This window comes from Sinohyriopsis cumingii, chromosome 2 (genome assembly GCF_028554795.1).
Source record: "Sinohyriopsis cumingii isolate HCF-2022 chromosome 2, ASM2855479v2, whole genome shotgun sequence".
Lineage (NCBI taxonomy): Eukaryota > Metazoa > Mollusca > Bivalvia > Unionida > Unionidae > Sinohyriopsis > Sinohyriopsis cumingii.
Genome location: NC_142962.1, coordinates 166,727,112 through 166,752,468, shown reverse-complemented (window position 1 = coordinate 166,752,468; position 25,357 = coordinate 166,727,112). Strand labels below are relative to the sequence as shown.

Genomic DNA, 25,357 nt, shown 5'->3' with positions numbered 1-25,357 from the left:
TATATTTGGGGTTAGATTGGATTGCTTTGAGTATGTGGATAGTCTATTGAAGTGATGGGTAGCATAAAAAAGTGAGCGAGTGTTTCTTTTAGGTCCGCGCGTTGTTGTTGATTTTGGTCATGATCTAGGTAAGATGAATTTTATGTTATTAGGGGGATGTTTTCCTTCACGTCCGCGCTTTCAGTATAAATTGAAACTCGTTCGGCAGTCCAGCTACCCTTGTTGATTGATCAACACCGAAAAAATGAACACGAGACTTGAGAAACTGTTGGAGCTTCATGTGCATCTGGAATATGCCAGGCGCATATTAAATGAACTGGCCGCGGAAGCCATTGTCGAGGAGGGAAGGATAAGAGAGGAGGAAAGAAGAAACAAAGAAGAAGAAAGAAGATATAAAGAGGAAAGAAGAAACAAAGAAGAGGAGGAGGAAAAGGAGAGAAGAAATTTCAAAATCCCAGAGAGCGAAAATTGGGATTCTGAAGCGACATATCCTGCCTCTGCTCTCTCCCCCCAAAAGGTAAAAAGTAACTGGGGGATAAGATGTGTATGTGGCGCCAGGCCTGGAAGGTGCCACCATTAACTAGGTGTCCATGAAGTTCCAAACAAAACAGCCCTTTTCAGGGCTACCCAATACTCTAGAAAAGAAATAACGATCCATTTGCCAATGTGTGTAGGTAGAGTAGTGTGATTATAAACACTAACTCTTTTTAAAAAATGTGAGGGTATGTGTTTGTGTGTTTGTGTTTGTGTTTGTAAGAGCTCAGGTATGTTTGTGTGAATAGTAGATTATGGGTTTCTTTATTGTTTTTTAGAGTATGTGGAGAGTATAGTTTGGGTTTGATTATAAGAAATGAGAAAAGTGGGGATGTTTTCCTTCACGTACGCACGTTGTTGGGTTATGATCTAGGTAAGATCAATTTTATGTTTTTAGGGGGATGTTTTCCATCACGTCCGTGCTTTTTGTATAAGAACCCACAATATTCGTGGTTCAAACCATTCTGCAAAGAATAAAAAAGAAGATGGCTTCAAACCACCTTAACAAAATGGAAAAATTGCAAAACGTGATGGACAATTTAGGAATGTTTGAGCAAATGTTGTTTAACCTAAACGAGGATCACTATTCATATAGTCCCCATAGAGTGAAGATGGAGATAAACAATTTACGAAAAATGAAGGTAATCATCAGTGATCTGTTGAAAGAAATAAAGGAGGAGAAGGAGGATGAAGAGGAAAGGATAAGGATGAGAGAATGGAATGAAAAAATTGAAAAAGAAGAAGAAAATGAAAAGAGGAAGAAAGAAGAGGAGGAAGAGAAGATAGAAGAGGAGGAGAAGAAAAAAAAGAAAGAGAAGAAGAGTGTAGGAGATAAAATAAGAACTTGGTGGAGGAAAAGAAGAAATTAGAAGAAAACCCAAAGGCCCTTTTCAGGGCCAGCCATATATCTCGAAAAGAGATAGCCTTTGAATTGCCTACCCCTTTTTTAAAATTTTTTTTAAAAAAAAAATCCCATGTTCCATTCCCTTTGTCCCTAAACTCTATTCCCATGTTAAATTCCCCTTGTACGTAGAGTGACCCACGATTTATTGCCATGTTAAATTCCCCTTGTACGTAGAGTGACCCACGATTTATTGCCATGTTAAATTCCCCTTGTACGTAGAGTGACCCACGATTTATTGCCATGTTAAATTCCCCTTGTACGTAGAGTGACCCACGATTTTTCGCCATGTTAAATTCCCCTTGTACGTAGAGTGACCCACGATTTTTCGCCATGTTAAATTTCCATTGTACGTAGAGTGACCCAGGGGTCCCTGTAATGCTAATTCCCATTGTACGTAGGGTGACCCCATTCACTACTACCGTTTCCGTTTGTCCATTGCCGGATCAAGTCCTCCTATGGCCTAAGCACTGAAAATATTATGGTGCACCCCATCCCATGTCAAACTAAAAGAAAGAAAAAAAAACAAATATTAAAAGCTAAAAAGGTGGAAAAATACCAGTGTTGCCATCAATCAATCCAAATAATCTTACACGCAGTTTGAAATGGTCATATGTAATTCATTCGATTTTATCATCAACAATTTGTTTCTGTGCTTCTGCTGGGCTGGTGCCCTAAGCACGTGCTTCGTGTGCTTAATGGGTAATCCGGCACTCACTACGTTTGTCCCTATAAACACTTATTCCCTAAAATACCATCCCATGTTAAACATACTGACCCACTTAAGAAATGATTTGCCCTTGACCCCATACCGCCACCACCCCCACAACAATTTTTGCATGTTAACGTATGGGTACATTTATAATTATGATTCATTCCAAGTATTTTTAAAAATTCAAAAAGGGATTTAGGACACAATCATTAAAAAACAAAGTTTTACCAAAAACTTTAAGGCATATTTTCTATAACGGCAATATTGACCCAGTGTTAACGGACTATTGAGCGTGTCCTAAAATAAACTGGCGTAGCTCCATAATTAGTAATTCCAAACAAAATCCATCAAGGGGTTGGGGTAATATGATAAAATGAAAAATGTTTTCAATAACACTACCTGAACACTAATTGTACACGACGGACCCTGATCCCTAGGTGAACGGAGTAGGCAAGGGTTGTCGCGGAATTAATTGCAAGTACGATGAGAATTTATCAAGGTGATTAAAAAATAAATTCTACTGAAAAGCTGAGACGACGCCTTCCAAAGTTAGTTATGTTTCTCTTCACAGAAGCGCAGGCTCAGCAACAGACTCCCTTTTAAAAACAAATTCCATTGATCTTTCTACAAATAGCATCATCGTTATAACCAGCACAGTCATTATTATTATTATTGTCATCATTTTTGCTGTTAGGAAAGGAATATCGTATACTCTGTATATAAATTCGAAACGGTTGTTCAAGTGATATTTTTAACTCAAACTGACCTAAAGCACGCTCTAGTCTAAATTACACTTACTATATTCATAAACGTTATTGACGTAGTGCCGCGAGCAATGGCAATGTGGCCTCGTTACAATCTATATGTAAGGCGCCACCTAGTAACAACTACAATCTACGATTACGTGGGAACTTACTACGCAGTTCATTCTCGTAAAAACTGTTTTTGTTGTGTTTGTGATTGATGTAATGCTAAGCGCCTGTCGCCCTAAGTAACAGTGCTTTTGATTGGTCAAGTCACCAAAACTGCTGTGCGCGCTTTTTAGATCGCAGACATAAGAAGTCATTTAAGGTCACCGTTAAACTAAATTGATAAGTAAATTGAGTTGTTGAGTAACTGCGCTCTAGTCTCCATGGGATTGGCAGGACAAGTGTGTGATTATTACTCAGAATAGCTGATTCATCATGTTCCTGGGTCTGTATTGGAGCGGCGTGCCACCAGGTACGAGTTGCTGAGTCATCAGATTGGAGTGCGTCAACAAAGCTTCGAGCTTACAGCGTGGAGAAGCGGGCGCTCAACAGCCAACGGTCGAGTTCAGGCAGTAAAACTACGTAATAAGCAGTTTTAACACATCCTGGTCGAGCAGGAACATTTACAACGAAAGAAAGCAACTTTCTTCTAAAATTTCTGGATTTATTTTTGTGTCAAAAGGGATTTAGTGAAACGACGAAGTACTATGAGTAAAAAGGTAAGGGTTTGTTGTGACGGAATCTTCGTCATTGTAAAAAATAAAAAAGTGCGACGCAAGCAGTATACAAAGTATGGCGTGTTGTGAACTCTTTGTTTACGTTTTGTTTACATCTAGGTTTCGACACCTTTTGAAGATAGTTTTGAATGAAATTGGACGGTTATATTAAAACTTAGTAAAGTTGATCAGTAGTTTTGACAAATTTACGTAATTTTGTGTTTATTTCATTATTTCCATTCGTGACCTAGGGTTATAAATAGGTAATGCACCTGAACACGTGACTTCGTTTGCTGCCAAAAGAATTTGCGTCGCTAGGTTTATCATCAGTGATTTATTTGTATATACAGCGAACGAAAGACGCGTTGTTGAAAATTGATACGCATGCGAATTGTATTCAACGTTAAATCATAAAATTGTTGACAGTGAGATAAAGACTGCCTACGTGTTAGGATTGTATATTAATAATTCTCTTTACTTTTATTTTGTCTTTTTAAAAAAATAAGAAAACAAGGTTTCTGTTCTATTATTTTTGTTGTTGTTGTTACCGTGTAAAATAAAGGTTGTTGCTAATAAAAATTCCAATTGATAGCTATGATGTTTAAGGCGGAGTTGGTCAGGCAGAAGTCAGAGTTTTATTTATAAACGTCTAAGGACAAATCGCTTTTTTATTCACATTAATATTTGAGCAATTTTTCATAATTTCCGATAGGGGCTGTTTGTGTATTATAATAGTTGTAGCTTCGTGTGATGAAAGTGGAGAATACACATTTCTTTAAAAATAAATTAACGTCCTCCATTAAACAATTACACTGCACTTTGTTCTTTAAAAGTACAAAAACTGACATGGCAAGCACTGACACTTTTACAATTTGTTTTTAACACATCTATGATGTTAGATCTCAATTTTTCATAATCCCGATTTTTCTTATTCCACTCCACACTGCTGTCAGCATTTACGATGCTGTTAGTGAAAAATATTTAGAAAGTAAGTAGTGGAGTTTCTAATTTTAGTAATTTGGTCATAAAAATATTATTTCCATGTGGTTATATTATTTCATTATTTGACGGTCAGGTTCTTTTGTGAATTAATTCAGAAAATTCAATTTCAGGGACAACTTTTTTTTATCTGGTCTGATAGTTTGGATGCTATACTGAATAATCAGAATTTGAGATGTGATTGGTATTAATCAGAATAAAAGAGACCCATGGTAATTTTTGTTATCCATTTACAACATTATTGATGGACTGATGAGAATGGTGTATTCATTTTGTTTTCATTATTATTAGTTTATTTTGTTGACTTTTTAAATATAATATACAAATAACAAATTTGCAACTTCAAGTGGTTGACTGGGAATTAACCAGGAAGAAGGATGTGAGTTTCCTTACACATTTTCAAGAAAATACTTATAAATAACATAAGCTTTTTCAGTGTAACATTTGACATCATTAGACTGACTGACTGGTGCAGAGGGCACCATCCATGTGTACTTGGACAAGTCTTGAAAACTTGTAGGAGCACCCATTTTCTTTTAGCTCTTAGGTGTCGTGTAGTTTTAAGGGTCAGCTCATTTTCTAAACTTTACCAATGCCACATTTATGTACCTGTGCCATGAAATGCTACTACACAAATACAATTAACATTTTGGGTCATTTAAAGAATTCTCATGGAGCCAGGAAGATGAGAATTGTAGCTTAGATGGATGGGTAGAGAGAGGAAAGAAAGTAAGAAAATAATTCTTGTGTCTGTATTCTGTATAGTTATTATTGTACATTTACGTGTATGTAATTGATGCAGCAGGTACAAGATCAAAGGAAGCTTGTTGGAAACAAATGCGACACATTGTTTTATTCTCCGGTTATTTTGATTGATCGTATTGAGTAATCTGATTTTCTACATCAATTAAGAGCTTTTGGCACCAATCCGGTTAATTGAAACTGTAATTTTCATGTATAAATGAGGCCTAACAAGATCTATATTACAGATACAAATAACACCTAGGTGTAACAAAATCTATATTTGGAAACATTTCTTACGTGACAGTTAGTCATTATTATTCTTGGCAACAGTATGTTTCCTCAGATTTTAAAAGTAAATTTAAAATTTAAAAAAAATAAAAACAAGAAACATTTCTTTGTAATTCCATATGTTGGACATTTCTTACATGACAATTTCATGCTAAATTACTTTTCATGAGCTGTCTTTTTCCCCTCCTTTGATTTGTTGATTTATGCTGTACCATTTAAACATAGCAAGCTATAGCCCCACCCAGTTGTATCACTTGAGGAATGTAGATGTGGTTACTTGGAATTGGGACTGAAATATTTCCTAGAAGCCTGATCAGATTATTACTATACTTGATACTAAACAAGTAAATAAGCAGGCATGGCTGTACACATGTTGCTTTTAAGTGTGGATTATTAATAGTCTGACGTAGTGATTGGCAAAACTTCATGTCATCTAAATCTTTGCCAACCAATGGTAGTTAATCCATTTTGTTTCACATCAACCCTTGGCATATGTAGCTGTCAAAAAAATATCTGCCGCTTTGCAATCTGGTTGGATGCAGCTGGAAAAAAAAGTTCTTATTACATCAGTCTGATTAAATCAGATGAAGTTTTATACCTTTGCACATGGAAGACTTTTCAGTATGGCTGAAAATCATCAATATTTGATTCACTTTCAAATTTCTAAAAGCTGCATTTCCACTGGCTAATTCAAAAGGTCATCAGAACATGACTTCTGTCAACCACTGTCAGATCTTCGCATTGGACAGTGGAGATCTGATATTAATTAGGTAGTTGTTACATTTAACTTGGAATATAATTGGGAGTAATTGAAGCAGCCACCACTGCATGGACTGGTGTACAAAAGTACCCCATGTGGGTTGTCACCCATCTGATTCGGCATGCTGTCAGTACTTTAGACCAAAAATGTCTGCAGCATGTACCCTTGATGTGCATGATAGAGAAGCAATAATCCCCTTTGTGTTAGAACTGGGGGTCAAGTTGAAATTTTTATATATAAAAAATTGTGGGGTCAAAATGAGGGTGGGGTGGTTACATTAAAATTTTGGGGTCTCTGTTGCACAGATGAGGGTAAAAGGACTGACTTGGTCACATTTACTAATCACAAGTGGCCACATTTTATCTAATACAGAATCAGTATTTAATTTATATGGTAAGGAAAGTATCACCTCTTCCAATATCCATTTCCTGATGTCAGGTTTTTGTTACTGAAAGAAGTGTTGGCTGTATTCTGGTTAATATCATAGATGTTAAAAACGTTAAAATTAAAATAAAAAACGAAAAAAAACACATTTTTTTCTCAAAAAATTAAATAAAAAAAAAATGTTCCAGTAGTTTTTAGGCAACACAAAAATCAATGTTTTACTTATTTACCAGTTTTAAAGTTTCAGTGATACAGATGTATACACACCTGGCCTACACTACCAGATATCAGCACTATGTTGTAGCATGTTTACGTAAAGTATTGTAGGTTAGCATCTTAGATTCATTATTGATCGATATTTGTTATCTAGAGTATGACAGAGGACCGCCTGTATGGCTGATGATAAAAAAAAAATGAAAGTACCAAATATAAAAAAACGCAAAAAGACGCGTTTTTCGAGGTAAAATAACAAACGAAAAAATGTTTTTATCATCTATGGTTAATATTATATCATTATATGCAGATGCTGACATTTACAGAAATGGGCTCAACAATGTTGACAGAATTTTGTTCTTCACCCAGCTGTCAGGTTTTTGTTATTGATGACTGGATATAATTGTCAGGATCATTGACATGGTAAACATAGGGCTTAAGACTAACCCTCGGGATTTTGGGGATTCCGACACACAGAGAATTTAACCTTGAACAAAACAAGATATCGGGCAACATGTATCACTTACTAAGGATTTTGTCTACCAGTACTTTAAAAAATTTCGTCTGCATGATTAAATTGCAGTTGTGTACATTTAGCAACAGGAATAAAATCATCACAAAACTTTCACATGGCATCAGGTAAACAGAACATTCTTATATTAAAAGAAAGAGTAAAAGTTGTTTGACTTGACAACAATGAGGAGAGTTCAAGAGTTTGTTCCCAAAATTTGATGTTGAAAGACACAAATAAAGATAAAGAGAATATTTTGCAGCTGTGGAAAATTGGACTAAATAGAAAGAAAATGATTGCCAAGCGATGTTTGTACCAAGATTTAAATGACATTTTTAAATGGTTCTGCAATGTACACGCCACTAAGCCTACTCACATTTCCCACCTAAAAATCAAAAACCATCAACAAGGTTTTTGGAAATGTCTTACAAATTTTCAAGGAATGGCTAATTTTGTAATTTATTTGCAATACTGATGCACAAATGATCAAGTACAGAAGAAATATTCAAATTTATTGACATCATCAAAACTCTCCCATTAATGTCTGTTCGCTTGAAATAAGTCTGTTTGTAAAACAAAATGAAGACATTAAATACTTTTTATTTATGTATTTTCTTCTAACAAAAATAGCCTGACTCTTGAAAGGCCAACTCTGTATACAGCACTTTCCCAGTGTAAAAGGGTTTGGTTGGCTAAGAGGGGAACCACAGTAATTATGATTTGTAACAGTAGTCATTAGCAGTGTGCTTACAATGCAGAAATGAATTTATTACAAGATTTTTTTCATTGCAAAGATGATGACATTTAGAAATGACTTGTATTTGGCATGTCTTTCACTGATGTGTGTATCAGAATTTGAAAAAGTGGTTTAATCGCATTATTGACAGTTCAGAAGATAGCTGACTCACTGAGGATGCTGAGAAATGTCTATTGATTGCACATTGCCTGCTGCATGCATTGTGTGACTCACGTTGACACAGGGGTACCAGGAGCAATCATCACTCTGTGCAGCATTAGATGTGGAAAAAAATAACTTCCCAGTTTGAGTCATAGTAGGTTCTGTGGCATTCAAGGCACATCAATTTATATAAAGACTTCCATGTTACACCAGTCTAAAGCTGTGGATCAATGACATAACTCATGTACAAAAATTGAGAATGTTTTTTTTTTCTCCACAAGTACTCTTACAGTATTCCAACACAATGGTGATGCAAACTCATACCTATTGATTTGTACATTGTGTCATTCCTGTTATCAGATATAAGCTGCCTCATCCCTGTGAAGCAAAAAACACATGTATTGCAAACAGTAACAATACATAATGATTATTTCTATTACTTAATAATCAGAGGATCATAATCCAGTACAGATAATTGGCAGTGACCACGTAGGGTTTAAGAACTGACCATTTAAGGGGTGGTGGTGGACTTGGGATATAGTTTTGAATAAGGGTAATTTTTTGTTTCTTTTAACTTAAGTAAATGTACTTTTTCCACATTTCCGTTGTTATAGGGTTTAATGCCATTTTTCAGCACAAGATAGGCTATCCATGGTGGCCAGTATTAATGGTGGAGGAAGAACCGGGGAAAACCTCGGAAAGAACCACCAACCCACGAGAAGCTACCAGCAAGCTTTCTCACATATCCACATTGGCTGAGCCCGAGACTAGAACCCATGCAGACAGAGGTGAGATGGCAGTGATCCGTGACGGAGGGCACTTTAGACCACTCTGCCACTCAGGGCCCCCATTTCCATTTTGGAAGGTAGTCATCATAGTGGATATTTGTGGGTTTTAATATTTAATACCTCACTGGAAAGTCGCAGGCAGCAATATAATAAGATCATACATTCTCTGGATCATTTGGACATGCATATCAGGCAGGCAGGCAGCAGTATAATTACATCATGCGTTCTCTAGATCATTTGCCTGTATCAGGCAGGCAGGCAGCAGTATAATTAGATCATACGTTCTCTAGATCATTTGGACATCAGGTAGTGCTGAATGCTTTTAAAAATTGGTCAATGGTGTCTTTTAATATTCAAATGTATGCCATTAAATCCCATGGGCCTTAAAATATTTCAAGATCTGCAAGATAAATTTCTGGGCAAAGAATCCCAGGAGACTATTTAGGTGATTGACATAATATAGTTATTTTTAATGGTACAGTGATTTTAATATCAGTTGCGGGGGGGGGGGGGGGGGGGGGGTCTGCTTTTAAACAAAGCAAAGAAAAAGAGATCACACTTAAGGCCCCCAAAAATGTTTCCTGTCGGCTGACTAGCCCTGTTTCTCATTGATGGCTTTAGCACTTTTTTCCCCCCATAGTAACTAAACATCACAAAAAATAAAATTAAATATATATGTACATGTATACATGTGTAAAATGAAAAAATAATTAAAAACTACCTGCCTACCTTAATATTAAAACTATTGTAATAGAAAACATTTTTGTTGACCAAATTATTAAGTTGATGTGTTATGTAACATGATTGCATGGAATATTTGTACAGTTGTTAGAATAATGTAAGAAATAGTTTTGTTTCCTCATTCCCTCACATTTTTACACAATGAAGTGCATATTTCTTAATTAAAAAAATGCAACTGCTAGTCCCGGCCACATTGTAGTATTTTCATACCGAATCTACATGTCCATGCGACACCTTTTCTCAAAGAGCTGTACACTTGTGTAGCTTTAACATACACTTTACTCTCGCTACACAGATGTTGCTGTAGCACATGCTGCTGTATTCTTTTACTAACAGGTCATATACTTGTCATTGGTCATCTGCAAGATTGTTATGAGATTTACAGGTGAAAATGATGAAAAAGTATAGCAACTTGAATATTTTCAGTACTTGTATATATTATTTTCCATTGCTGTTCTTGTATATCAAGCAAACGTTGTATTATTAGAAAATGGACTGAATGCAAAATAAAACTGTCACCAAAGAACACGTACATATTTAGATGGGGTATAGAAATTAAGATAGCAATGTGAAATCAATTACTAAAACTATGTCCATAATTACTATTACAGCATTGAATCCTTAAAGTCACATAAATAAACAGTTGACTCCAAAGTTGAAGTAAAAGCAGTAATACTACAAGGTAAAAATGCCTGAAGATATACATGTACACAGCATAGAAAAAAGGACATGGCAAGTCATCAGGTGCTGAAGGGGATGGGTTACTTATTGCCGTAGCAGTTAATTTTACCTGGACATCCTTCAATAACATCTTTACAATTCAACCGAAATGTCTACTTTAAGCACCTGTAACTTCCTTTGGGTCTGGAGAGTGATTTTTAAGCCACAACATACGATACAGATGTAATGGGATAAAATGGATCATTTTCAAAAGAACAAAAAGTGAGGTCCCTGTTGGTGTTTAAGAAAACTGGTAATGTTATCTTATCAGTCATGGTGGATGTATCATGGGTTTTGTTTCAAGCATCCACAAGTTCCAAGAGAGAAAAGTGTTGATTACAATGTAATTAATTATTTAATATGAAATTTAATTCATTAACCCCTGAGCCAAACAGCTAGGCATTCCCCTACAGTGTACATGCAGAGATCACCTAGAGCAGTGTTAGCCTTACCAGTGCCTGTATCTCTGAGACTTCCTGACAGCACTTGGCTTGTCTATTTTTAGAAGGTGGGGGGGAACCTGCAATAAAAATATATAAATATATATATATATATATATATATATATATATATATATATATATATATATATATATATATATATATATTCCTTTAATTAATCTGAAAAATGGCATTGCAGTTCTTAATAAAATTACATACATAATGATGTGAATTTCATGCTGCATGCAGAAATAAAACTCCTGCATAAAGGTAAAAATAAATGATTTACTTACCAGTTTGCTTCTCTTGCCAAGAATAATACATAATTATCCAGTATGAATTCACAATAAATAATTAATACCATCAGCAAATGAAATAATTCTATTTCAGGGATGGTCCTGGCTTTTAAAAAGCTGTCGCCAAAAAAATCGCCAACCTCAATATTTTGTCGCCAATTTTCAAAAAGTGTCGCCAAAAAAAGTAGTGTACATTTTTTCAAGCGTTAATTTAGTCTATTAATGTAACAGGCTATGAAAATTACAAAAGATGGATTAGTTAATACTTTAATTACAACAAGCATTAACAAAATGTTACAGTGTTACATGAAGATCCGTCGCGATTTTAGGGCTGCCCACTTGTTGAATGCAGTTTCAAAGTCTAATTTTTCACATCTGTACATGCTGATTCTCATTAAATTCTCGAGAGATGACATGCAGAGCTTATTTCTGATGTCAGTTTTTACGAAGTTCATCTTACTGAATCCACGTTCACAGTCCTCATTGCTGACAGGTGACACCAGTAGTCTCTCAGCAGCCCCCCCCCCCCCCCCCCCATGGCTAGCTTCATAAAGCTTGTAGCGAATTGCTTCCTAAATCCCAAGAATGATCACTGAATGCTGTATAAATTTTCTCGACAAGAAAAATAGGATCTCCATTCCCACGAATGAAACTTACACGAGTCAACACCTGGCAATATTGGACCGTATATATAAGCATAAATTCACACCCAATTTAGGGATTCTTTCACTTCTGTATTTTGAGAAATAAATAATTGTTATTAATTATGCAAAACTGTTCTTTTTTGCTATTTCTTGTTGCGGAGTTTAAGTCTCTGCAGCCGTAAATCAGGACTGATGGCAAAAGGAAAAGATCAATGAGTAAAATGCCGCACTGGCGACAGATGTAATTGTGATTTAGATTTTTTCCATTTGCTTTGTATTTATACACAGTAGTCGGTACTTCAAAGCTTATCAGTTTTCTATGAAGGTTCAGCAAAACTATTGTATTGGTATATGTATAAAAAAAAAACCAGAATAATTAGCCATACAATTAATTGTATCTGTTCTATTCGCGTCTTCAGAAGTCGGTCAGTTGTAGGTATAGTGCGGTAGCATGATTGACTGTATCGCAGCATACAGTATCAGCCCAGATGTCAGCATAAGCAGATTATGATGTAACAATGCACTGTAAAGATGGGGTTGTCAATAAGAACAAAGGATCGTTTGTGTAACAGATTAATTCCAATGCATTGCTTAGTCAAGTTTGTGGCTTCCTTTCGTTCTGCCTTTTAATTTATCCAGTCCAAATCATTGATTGTATGTACAAATTAAATAACCAAAAAGTATGTCGCCAAAAAAATCGCCAGATGATATATTTTTGTCGCCAATAAGGAAAAAAAATCGCAATTTGCGACATTGGCGAAGCCCAGGACGATCCCTGTATTTTATGTACACAGTCATCTCTCTTGTAGTCTTAACCTCGTGTGAATACTCTGTCGGCTTAAAGGCTACTTCCAGTGGCTGATTCTCGTCATTTTGCATCATTTTTAGATGTAAATATTTCCTCTATTTCTGCTGCTACTGAAGTCTGTGGGTTTTTTTTCCTTTGTTCAGCAATGTTCACTTTATGTAAGGTAAAATTTTATTAGTTAAACCATCTACATAAAAGGAAGTGGCTTGAAATCAACCAATGTTTTTTGTCGATTTAACTTATCGTGCAGGATGCATGCCTAGACTAACACTGCCACTCAAACTCAGCGCATGGGAAACAAGCTTGGTGAACTGATCCATGTTATTGTAGCACTCGGGAGATGAGGGAGGTAAAGTACGACGTGTTATTGTGGCAGCAGGGGTTAATGTGTAAAATGAATCTTCTCTTTTTGACTTTTCAGCCTCCAAAAATATTTCACAAAGTAAGATTTCTATTTTGCATAGTATTGGTTTATTCATGTCATGAAGTTCTCTTGATTCCAACTTTTGATTTGCTCCTGGCACCTTCAGAATGTCACCTATCAGTCTTGTTCTTCCTGTTGTTTCAGATTTTCCTGTCGCACGTGAAGTCAGAGGGTTTGTGCAATATAACTTCAGAACCCAGTACAAAGGCATCCCCGAATGTATCAGATGATGAATTGGTTGCCCTTTCAGTGAAGGAGCTCAACAAGCTCCTTAAAGGTCTGAACCGAGAGGATGTCCAAAAGCTTAAACAGCGCCGGAGAACCCTAAAAAACAGAGGCTATGCTGCTAACTGTCGAGAGAAAAGGATCTCACAAAAGGAAGAACTGGAAGGAGAAAAGGACAGATTACGCGAGGAGGTACACAGACTTCAGCGGGAGAATGATGTGGTCAGAATGGAACTTAATTCCCTGAAAAGCAGATATGATGCACTACAAAGATTTGCAGAAGCTAATAAAATTCATGTTTTAACAGCACAACCCCTTTATTTAGGGAACCCTATGCACCATTCACGTCCTCATCTTCCTCTGGAATCCATGCGTACAGAATCCATGCATCACGAGTCAGTCATTGTTAAAGCAGAACCCCATGCGGAGCACAAAAGTGTAGGACATTTCTCAAGTATGAATTTAGTCAGAAACTGATTATTAAGAAATGCGATTTCTCTTTCTGTCATTGCATTTAGAGATCTGCAGTTCAAAACATTGTACATATGATTGCGTAAAGTATTGAACAGGGATGAATTTAAAAAAGAGACAACTTTACTGTTGGAGATGCACAGATCGTTGTCGTCCATTATTTCCAAGTACGACATTCCAGACGCAGAAGTGTGATAGCAAAAAGTTTTTTTTATTGTGATGAAGGCAGGGTATGAACTGATTATCATAAAGATTTTATTTCATCATATCACTTGGTCATGCTGCAGATTCCATAAACCATGTCTTCACTTTTGCATGTACCGTCTTCAGGTCTCTCCCTCTTCTCACACTGTGCCCACATCATGGAATCACATCATTTTCTGCTCAAAGTGTAGTCAAAGTGGTGGAAAGCCACCAGGTGCTAATCAAAGATTTGAAACTCACCAATTCATCCGTTAGTAGATTTCATACATAAATGTTTTTTCACTTATTTATTTTTTTATGTCAAGATGTGTTACCAAGTGTATCTTTGATAGAGGTATTTTATGGAATAAAGTTTTGTACACAATTTGAAATGCACACTCCTCACAGATGGTTACCTCCATTTGGATTGATGATACCACTGCCATAATGACTTCATGTGATATCTGGCTAGTCATAACTGAAGTCTGACATCCAGTTTGGCAGCCATCTTGAAAATCTTGGTACTGCTACTCCAGAATGGATGGTCATGTCAAACATGGGGCTTTCACTAAAAGACTAATGATTATGTATACTTGTCCTAAATGAAAATTGGAGCCAGTGAGATTCCAATATGGCTGCCATTGCAGCTGTCTTGAAAACTTACCATAATTACTCTAAGTGATATCAAACATGAGGTTTTCACTAAAAGACTTGTTATGGTATATATTTGGTCCTAAATGAAAATGGAGCCAGTCACACAGCCAAAATAAATGATCGTTAAGAAATGTGGATTTGACTTGTAATGTCCTAAATGACTAATTCAGACAGCCAATATTGCCACCACAATTTGAAAATCTTTTTATAATTGAAGAATATCAGATGGTTTCAACACTCAACAGTTAAAAGGGAGAAACAGCCGTATCTTGAATTTCTGTAAATTTTTCTCATCTAGTACTTGTGTCAACCGCTTCAATGATTTGTTTGATTTAAACTGGTGAATAGGAAGGGAAAGCAGGATGCAGAGATGATGGATTAAGGTTTACATGGTCCAGGGATTGAGACAGTTATGATGGACCAAGGTTTACATAGTCCAGGGATTGAGACAGTTATGATGGACTAAGGTTTACGTAGTCCAGGGATTGAGACAGTTATGATGGACCAAGGTTTACATAGTCCAGGGATTGAGACAGTTATGATGGACCAAGGTTTATGTAGTCCAGGGATTGAGACAGTTATGATGGACTAAGGTTTACATAGTCCAGGGATTGAGACAGTTATGATGGACCAAGGTTTATGTAGTCCAGGGATTGAGACAGTTATGATGGACTAAGGTTTACATAGTCCAGGGATTGAGACAGTTATGATGGACCAAGGTTTACATAGTCCAGGGATTGAGACAGTTATGATGGACCAAGGTTTACATAGTCCAGGGATTGAGACAGTTATGATGGACTAAGGTTTACATGGTCCAGGGATTGAGACAGTTATGATGGACTAAGGTTTACGTAGTCCAGGGATTGAGACAGTTATGATGGACCAAGGTTTACATAGTCCAGGGATTGAGACAGTTATGATGGACTAAGGTTTACATGGTCCAGGGATTGAGACAGTTATGGCAGTGATATCTTTCTGAAGGAGTATGAGCTCAGAGGAGTGTGCTTGAGATATCATACTTGTTGCTTTCAAAGAAAATATTACTACTTTAAGAAATATTGCCATGGTAACAAGCTTTTGGTGTCATTTTTGTGATACAAGATATAGTCATCTGAAGTTTTGTTGTAATACATGGGTAATTGTTACTGTACTTTACAAATTTTAAGGATTTTCTACATTTTGAATGATTTTCTTTGCAAAATTTTCTAAGTATGTACTAGATTGTATAAGTGCAGGTTTTTCCCAAACAGGTGGTAGACTGTAACTAACACCACCTATTTTGCTGTCACTGATTATATCGCCTAAAGAAGGTATTTTACATATTGTTCACATTTCAAACCAAAGGGAATTTTTCATTGTAAACAGTTAACCTGCTTACTATCCATTTTCAGTTAAGATACGAAGTTTCTTGTTCTACATAGATGGTAAAAACTGCTTGCAATATTTGCAATGATTAATACTTCTCAAAATAGTTTAAAAATAAAAAGAGCAAGTGGTGTAATGTTTATGCATATAGATTTCTATTATATGTAACTCCCATTGTTATGGAAGTGTTAGGAAATTATTCAGAGCTTTACAAAGACAATGGACTACACCATTACTCCTGTTTGAATCAGTACTCGCCCATGCAAAATTTTGGCCATGTTAGTAAAGAAACTCCTGTCTGGTTTTAAAAGTGAACAAGATAATAGTGTTATAGACCCATTGTGAAATTATATGTTGATGAATGAAATGACCAAGTTTTCAATACCCACAATTTGTTCATTTTTAGATGGGGGAGGGGCAGGGTAGACAAGTAATGCTTGTTACATCACTCCTACTTTCTACCCAACTCCATCGGTACAAAATGAGATTTCTGGATCTTTCCTTGCAAGTGTTTTTGGGCTTTGTTAGATTACTGATGAAAGCACCAAGCATTTAGGGTCTTGCACCAAAAATGTTCACATTCATACAACAATTAACATACGGTCACAATTAGTGATGATGTCATGAGCATCAAGTTGGATCATAATATCACTGCTTTTTGTGACGTCATGTTAATATCATGACATTTATTCTTTGAAAACCAGTGCCAATGCCAAGGTTATGGCTTGCCAAAGCCAAGGTTACAGCTTGCCAAGAGCAAGGTTACAGCTTGCCAAGGCCAAGGTTACAACTTGTGGAAAAATCCATTGCTTAGAGGCCTGTAAACAAGCTATTTTTATTGGACAAACATGTCCGTTTAAATGTACTAACTTGGAGGATGCAGCCGCTTATGGTAGACATGCTAGTCTCTATTAGTGCTCTGTGTTACAGTGAATTGGGAACATGTTGAGGGGTCAGATGCAAGCAGAGTGTTATCACAGATCTATACAGTCAAGTTGATTTTTATTTTATATTGATAGCCACAATAATAATTTAAGATATAAAAAGTTAATATGTGATAGCAAAATAATGATGTACATATACCTGGCTTAACTTTGACAAGGTTCATGTTTTTGTTCAAGGAGTTCATGTCTACATTTTTATATAGACATATCCATTTTCAAATTTCAAAGCTAAGTATATTTGGAGGCTTGGGAATTGTTATTTCATGAGGGAGTAGGAACCTCAATTTATCCTTGGGAGGCACCAGGAAGCTGCATGAATTGCAGGTTATTAGTAATCACATGATTCAGCTTTTCAATTTGCTGCTTTTGATGATGTACAACACAAAAATGTATTCGGGGAAACATTTTAGAAGTAATGGCAGTATACATGTTTTATTTTTATTGCAGTTCAAGCCTGAAATTTTATACCAGACTTAAAAGCTAGGGTTGCCAACTTTATTATTTGTCAGACAGGAGCATAGAGTATCATTTGAAGTACAATTATATCTAAACATGATCTTTACTTGGACATATTGTTACCAAGATTGGGCAGAATTTGATGTGTGTTAGATTTCAGGTGATGGACAGGCATGAAATTGAAGTATAATTACCTATTGTTGTTGATCATAGGGACCCTTTATTTGTAAGACAATGCATGAGGGATGTTGGTTATTAAGTTATTGATTGTGATATCGTGTCTTTATCCCCCCCCCCTTTCTTTTAGACCTTGCTGAGTTATGTATTACAGAAGAGCGTGCATTTGATTGGAATGTCATACAAGGCTAAGTCTAATACTGATGCCTCAGTTTGACCCATGAATAAGGGAGCTATCTATAACCACTAGTCTTCAGTCACAGCTAGGTTTTATATATTTATTGTATTGCCAGTAAATTCAGCTGAATCGGCAAGAATTTTCTTACCTGTCCCACAGGTAGATGTTTAAAAAAGTGGAGCACTAAACTATTCTATTTCTGCCTACACAGCAGTTTCTTTGTCCTTGTACCAGTATAGCTGTTAGATATAAGAACAAACCTCAGTCCCAGTAGGTAATAAGTGCTGTCATACATACAACAGGAGGAAACTTGCATACTTATTGCTTTGCTGTGAAATAGGGAACAGAATCTTTGTGGTTTTCAAAGCCGTGACTTAAAGTATTTAATAATAGTGTCGTAAATAGGATTTTTATGGGGTTTTCTTTTTTCTTTAGATTAATCATTCATCTACCACACCAGTCATGGCATGAAAGCTGGTTGTATTTAGATAAGTAGACATGCAAAATTTCATTATCAAATTTCCTAGTCCTTGAGTACAGTATTTCTCCAATGAGAAGACTACTAACGTGTGTGTGGCCAACATTTTCAAAGGTAACCTTGGATATTATGCCTTCCACAAATTTATTTGTCTGGCCACCTACTCAGATGCACATTACTCCTGTGTGAACATTGTCTCCTTGGGCAAAATCTGAACCGATGCATTTTAACTATTTGAAAGCTGGCAGTTTCATAATGGCCATTTTCAACATTCCATGTATGAATAATGTAACCATTTTGCCATTTAAAATTTGTGTTGTGTTTGCCATCAATTTAATGGCTGTAAATTGAGTTTGAATTTAGAAAGTCTTGAGAGTAAGAGTATCTGTTAATATAAAGTTAACTTGTTTGTGAAAATTAACATGCATACAAATTTATGACTACATAAATGTAGCCCTTTATTCCTGTAAATATATGACATTCTACATTCTCATTGCATATACTATATACATGTACATTCACTTGTAAGTCTCATCAAACTGACAGTTTTGCTGTCACTTAATGTGCTGCCAGATATGGGTCTGTACAGTTTGTTAGGAGTAATCAGTAGGACAAATAACACAGACCCCGATCTCCTGGCACATTATGTGATGGCAGATCAGAGTCATTGTTGTTTGCAGTTGGACTTCACTCAAAAGCGAGTATATACAGTTTTAATACATATACTTACCATAATAAAGATAATGTGTTCATCACTTGTTTAAAGAAATGGTCCCTCGGTTAAAGAAAAAGGAAAAGTGTGTTCATGTTACAAACTGGGCATGTGTATACATGCACATCTGATGCTTGATATCCGTTATACATGTATGTTTGGTACTAGATATCCAGTATACATGTATGTCTGGTACCACATATCCAATATACATGTATGTTTGGTACTAGATATTCAGTATACATGTATGTCTGGAACTAGATATCCAGTATACATGTATGTCTGGTACCACATATTCAGTATACATGTATGTCGTTTACCACATATTCAGTATACATTTATGTATGGTACTAGATATTCAGTATACATGTATGTCTGGTACCACATATTCAGTATACATGTATGTCTGGTACTAGATATTCAGTATACATGTATGTCTGGTACTAGATATTCATTATGCATGTATGTTTGGTACTACATATTCAGTATACATGTATGTCTGGTACTAGATATTCAGTATGTATGTATGTCTGGTACTAGATATTCAATTTATATTAATGTCTGGTACTAAATATCCCAACCCTAGGTGAAATGTGCAATAGGCTTATGTAGATTTGGCTTTCAGAGATCAGGGAATATGCATGCAGTTAAGAATTCCTGTAAATATGGTGAAATGTTTGGATTTCTTCATACCTCTTAACACCCCACCATTGCCACAATCCACCAGTTACTTAACAAATTTCACTTTAGATTGCTGATAAAAGTAAACATTTAAAAATGCAGTAATTTTCTTTTCGTTATTTCTTTATTTCATTTGATTTTTGAGGGGTGTAAGAGAAATAATTGAGAATTTTACTAATTTGTCAAAGAAGTAAGGAATGTAACAGTAAATATTATAATATGGCAGATAACTGGCTGTTGTACTGAGCTTCAAGTCTGGTCTGAGACAGCTAAAATAAAGGAATTGTGCACAATCCTGTAATGGCAGAAATATTTACTTGACGGATTGTGTCCACATTCTTGTGTCAGGATACATTCAGGTCTTTGAAATCTTGAATGACAAAAATGAGGCCATGAAAGTGCTTCAAATTAACCTCTTGGCTAATATGAAGTCCTTGAATTTTTAGAAGGTTAAGGTTGAATGTCACTTTTATATTTATTTCTGAAACATTTCCTGTCATGTTATTTGTATTGTAATAGATAAAGAATGGATTCTCTACCTGTGTGACTGGATTCTAATACCTGTGTGACTCAATTCCAATATTTCTGATAGATCTTTACAGCTTTTGGCTGATCTAATGATAATCTTTGGAATTTTTTATATAAATATAATATACAAAAGTCACATAGAATGAATGGAAATTAGGCACACAGATTATTTGTAACCATGGTGATTACCAAGTGATGCAGTGAACTGTGAAATTCTAAGCTAAATATGTTATTCTTAAAAAAATGCTGTACATTCTCTCACACACACACACACACACACTGTAATTTGCTATTTTACAAGTATACTGAAATAAGGAATAAAAACTGTTCAGTCAGATGATGTCATAAATTTAGTAATTGAAAATTATTACATATCTTGGAAAGTCCTTAAAAAGTCGATGAACTGTATACATTCAAACTTGTAAGAACCTCATAGCATGATCAGATCAGTTGTGTCTGTTTGTATAAACCGTGTTACATGATAGGTCAGTTGTGCCTGTATAAACCTTGTTACATGATATTTCAGCTGTCTGTATAAACCCTGTTACAAAATAGGTCAGTTGTGCCTGGTTTGTATAAACCCTGTTACATGGTCAGGCCATGGTATATACTTTTGAGATATCAGCTATATTACATGAAAACTTAATGTGCTGCTACTTATTTGGGGTCGGGGAATGTTGAAAAAAAGATGTGCATATATTTTAGTTTATAATTTGTGTACCCAGTACTTTCGGAACAATGGTAAAAAAAGAAGACCTCCCTATTTTACAGACTGGACCAGGATGTTCCAAATATCGGGCCTCTATATTTTACAAACTGGGTCAGGATGTTCCATATATTGGGCCTCTGTATTTTACAGACTGGTCAGGATGTTCCAAATATCGGGCCTCTATATTTTACAGATTGGGTCAGAATGTTCCTAATATTGGGCCTCTATATTTGACAGACTGGGTCAGGATGTTCCAAATATCGGGCCTCTATATTTTACAGACTGGGTTAGGATGTTCCAAATATCGGGCCTCTATGTTTTACAGACTGGGTCAGGATGTTCCAAATATCGGGCCTCTGTATTTGACAGACTGGGTCAGGATGTTCCAAATATTGGGCCTCTATATTGGACAGACTGGGTCAGGATGTTCCAAATATCAGGCCTCTGTATTTTACAGACTGAGTTAGGATGTTCCAAATATCGGGCCTCTATATTTTACAGACTGGGTCAGAATGTTCCAACTAGTGGGCCTCTATATTTTACAGACTGGGTCAGGATGTTCCAAATATCGGGCCTCTGTATTTGACAGACTGGGTCAGGATGTTCCAGATATTGGGCCTCTATATTTTACAGACTGGGTCAGGATGTTCCAATTATTAGGCTTCTATATTTTACAGACTGGGTCAGGATGTTCCAAATATTAGGCCTCTATATGTTGCATTATAGACTGGGTCAGGATGTTCCATATATTGGGCCTCTGTATTTTACAGACATGGTCAGCATGTTCCAGATATTGGGCCTCTATATCTTACAGACTGGGACAGGATTGGGTTTTCTACATAAATGTAATTGTTTATTGAGGTGAGATGCATTTAATTTGCCACAATTTCCTTTAGTGAGCCATTAGTTCGCTTCAGTCTCAGTGTTCTATAACCGGGGCATTGTACTTGATGTAGTTTCAGGATGTTTTTTTTTTATATTGGAAAAGTAAAAAATTACCAAATGCTGGTTTGCATTAATGGAAACGAGTCACAAACCATTGGATTCCCAGTTGTTACCAAAGTGATTGTACCAACTAATTTTTTGCCTAAGATAAGCATTGTAGGTGAAACTGGTGACTTGTAGGATACCTTGATACTGGATATTTTGATGAGGTACTTTTCTGTCATGGGTTGTGTTGGTGCATGCTGATACATTGTATCAGATTATTTCCAACATCATTAATTAAAGATAAGTGTAAATAAAGATATCAAGATAAATTTTCCACACAAGAACTACAATTGTACTTTTATGGCAAAATTTCATAAATGAAGACCAGTCATTGCTGGCAATGCAGATTAGTATTGTTACTGAAGGTCTGTCATTGCTGGCAATGCAGATTAGTATTGTTACTGAAGGTCTGTCATTGCTGGCAATGCAGATTAGTATTGTAACTGAAGGTCTGTCATTGCTGGCAATGCAGATTAGTATTGTTACTGAAGGTCTGTCATTGCTGGCAATGCAGATTAATATTGTAACTGAAGGTCTGTCATTGCTGGCAATGCAGATTAGTATTGTAGCTCAAGATAAAGATTTCTCGTTGTCAGCAATTCCGATTGGTATTGTAACTCAAGATCTCTTGTTGCTGGCAGTGCAGATCAGTACATGTATTGTAACCAACATTAAGAAAATTTTTATTAAATGGGATCTAGCATTCTTTGGTTTCTTTTACTTTGGATTTCTATACACAGGTCAAGTTCTAATCATTGACAATACATACTCGTGGTATTTATGATGTGATTTTAGTGTTTATTTATTGTTATGTGCAGAGATGGATTTTTGTAGAATTCCATTAATTCCACAGTATGAGGCAGCTGGTATATGGCAGTATGCAGGTTCTGTTAGGAAATAGTGTAATTTTTGTACATGTATGGGGGTGTGTATTTTAGGGATATTAGTATGTTATATATTTTATTAGAGATTCTTCCATTCTGTTAAATTTGTTGTTTTGTTGTTTTTTTTCTTCTTTTGTATCAGTGTTGTTATTCCTTCAAAGTGATTTTTCTAACAGATTGTACTGACTTTGTGCTGATTCATTTTGTTTATATATAAAAAGACCCTATCTGTTTTGGTTGTTGTTTGCAAGTTTCTTTACTTGCTCTATTCATATCATAAAACAGAATTGTCTGTACACCAGAATTATGTCACTGTGACTTTTACGATTATGTCACAGGAAATTTTAATGTGAACTTGCTGTTGGGTCTTTGATTTTTCAGCCTGCCTTGTGGGTAGTTGGAGTTCGTGATCACTTTCGCATCCGTGTGTATGTCTGCACATCCATTCACACTCAAGATCAACCGTAATATCAACGACTTTCAAAGTCTTTTCCTGTTAAATAAATATTGACATCATCAAGGCAGGTTTGATGAGCATGGTTATGGCTAGCTGTCTGTTGTTTTGAAGGAAATTTAGTTGAGAAGTTGACAAATGCAGAAGTACTGTCATCTTACCTTCATATGTATATCTAAATCTGGGTTATCCAAGCTAAGCTTGTTGTCAATATAATGTTAAAAATGGCAGATTCTTTCATTACAGTTTAGAAGCTTGTTGTCAGTATTAAAAATGTCGGATTCTTTCATTACAGTTGAGCAGCCAAGACTAACAGCTGAGAAGTCCTTGTTAGACTTTGTTTTTATATTCGAACATTGGACAAAGATCATTTGGTCGTTCCAAAATGTTGAGGAATATCTACAGTTATGAACATAAATCAATAACAAGGAAAGTTGTTGACATTTAAGGGCCAATTTATATATTTAAAATACTAAACTTTATTTGATTTCACTTAATCTTGATGTGATGTATAAAAAAAAAAAAACAAGTAATGGTTTCCATACTCAAAGTGCGTGTCATTTTTTGGTCAAACGTTGTCAGTGTAAATATTATCAACCAATCATCATACATGTAGACTATAAACAAGTCACCATCTTCTTCACCAGGTAGTTCTGTAAACTACTGGGACTCCATCTTGTAACATAGTCATATTCATCTGTTGTATGTCAAGTTGGCAAGGATGTTTGTGTTTTGTAATAATAAACCACCTCATACAGAATTTCTTCTTGTTCTTGCTAAGTCTTTTTTTCAGTAGCAGCAGTGTCAACATTCCGTGTAAGCATTTTTATACTCCAACCATTGGGCAAACAATATTCCATTAAAATATTTGCCTATCCATGTGTTCTCTATTTCCTTTCAGCATAATAACCAGTTTTTGGACCAGCTACTGTTGCCATGCTATTTTGATGGCTTGCATTTGTTGTGAGGTAGAAACTGCCTGATTTCAGGTTCAAAAGATCAAAAATTAAGGTTACTGAAGAGGGAAAACTTTGACCACAATAATTTACCTTGAACAGACTTTGTAAATTTCTAGTTGAAATGCGGATGCATGTTAAATTTGATGATAAAAGGTCAAATCTCAAGGTTACATTGGCTAGAAAATGGTTCACAAAACTCTTGAAAAATCTTTGAATTTGATGTATGGCCTTGAAAATGATAAAAGGTTGGAAAAGGTCTTTATATTTGCATTCATAACCTATGAAAGGCCAATAAAGATGGCTACTATATGATGTATTACTGTTAAGTGCTTCATTTTAGCTATTTGACTAATTTGAGGGACAATGACAATAACAATCATTGTAAACCATCATTTTGCCACACATTTATTTGGATACCTTTGGTATTATCCCTTGTCTAATCAGAACTGGTGGATGAAACCCATGTATGGGCCAGATATCTTTCACAACATTAAAGCTAACAACCCATGTAAGGGCCAGATGTCTTTCACAATGTTAAAGCTAACAACCCATGTATGGGCCAGATGTCTTTCACAATGTTAAAGCTAACAACCCATGTCTGGGTCAGATGTCTTTTACAAAGTTAAAGCTAACAACTCGTGTATGGGTCAGTTGTCTTTCACAAATGATCACAGTTACGGCTGACAACCCATGTAGTGGCCACTTGTTGTTTACAAACAATCACAGTTAAAGCTGACAACCTGGCCAGATGTCTTTCACAAACAATTAACACTGACAACCCATATATGGTCAGATGTCTCTCAAAATCACAGTTAAAGCTGACAACCTGTGTATGGGCCAGATGTCTTTCACAATCACAGTTAAAGCAGACTATATATGGGCCAGATGTCTCTCACAAGCAATCCCAGTTAAAGCTGACAACCCGTATTTGGACCAGCTGCCTTTCACAAACTATCAGTTGAAAGCTTACAACCCATGTATGAGCAAGATTTCTTTCACAAAAAATCAGTTATAACTGACAACCCGTATATGGGCCAGT

At 35.8% G+C, this 25,357-nt stretch overlaps 1 protein-coding gene and 1 long non-coding RNA gene across 3 annotated transcripts in view; one reads left to right on the top strand and one right to left on the bottom strand.

Moving 5' to 3' along the window:
• Window positions 1–13,195, bottom strand: part of LOC149806259 (uncharacterized) — a 75,971-nt gene extending 62,776 nt beyond the window's left edge. Inside the window, exons 1-3 of the long non-coding RNA XR_016419881.1 lie at window positions 11,855–13,195; window positions 11,111–11,178; window positions 1,858–1,941 (exon numbers count right to left, since the gene is read on the bottom strand). This is a non-coding gene — a long non-coding RNA (uncharacterized LOC149806259). The remainder of the gene's footprint in view (window positions 1–1,857; window positions 1,942–11,110; window positions 11,179–11,854) is intronic.
• LOC149806258 (transcription factor MafK-like) lies at window positions 3,101–24,119 on the top strand. Of its 2 annotated transcripts, XR_016419880.1 has the most exons (3): window positions 3,101–3,615; window positions 13,415–15,354; window positions 15,397–24,119. XR_016419880.1 is itself a non-coding variant. In XM_089951203.1 (2 exons), the coding sequence occupies exons 1-2, from the start codon at window positions 3,604–3,606 to the stop codon at window positions 13,970–13,972; spliced, it is 570 nt and encodes a 189-aa protein (XP_089807329.1). In that variant the 5' UTR covers window positions 3,101–3,603; the 3' UTR covers window positions 13,973–24,119. The 2 variants fall into 2 exon arrangements, 1 of the variants encoding a protein (XP_089807329.1); XM_089951203.1 differs by having other exon boundaries at window positions 13,415–24,119.
• Window positions 24,120–25,357: the final 1,238 nt, after the last annotated feature.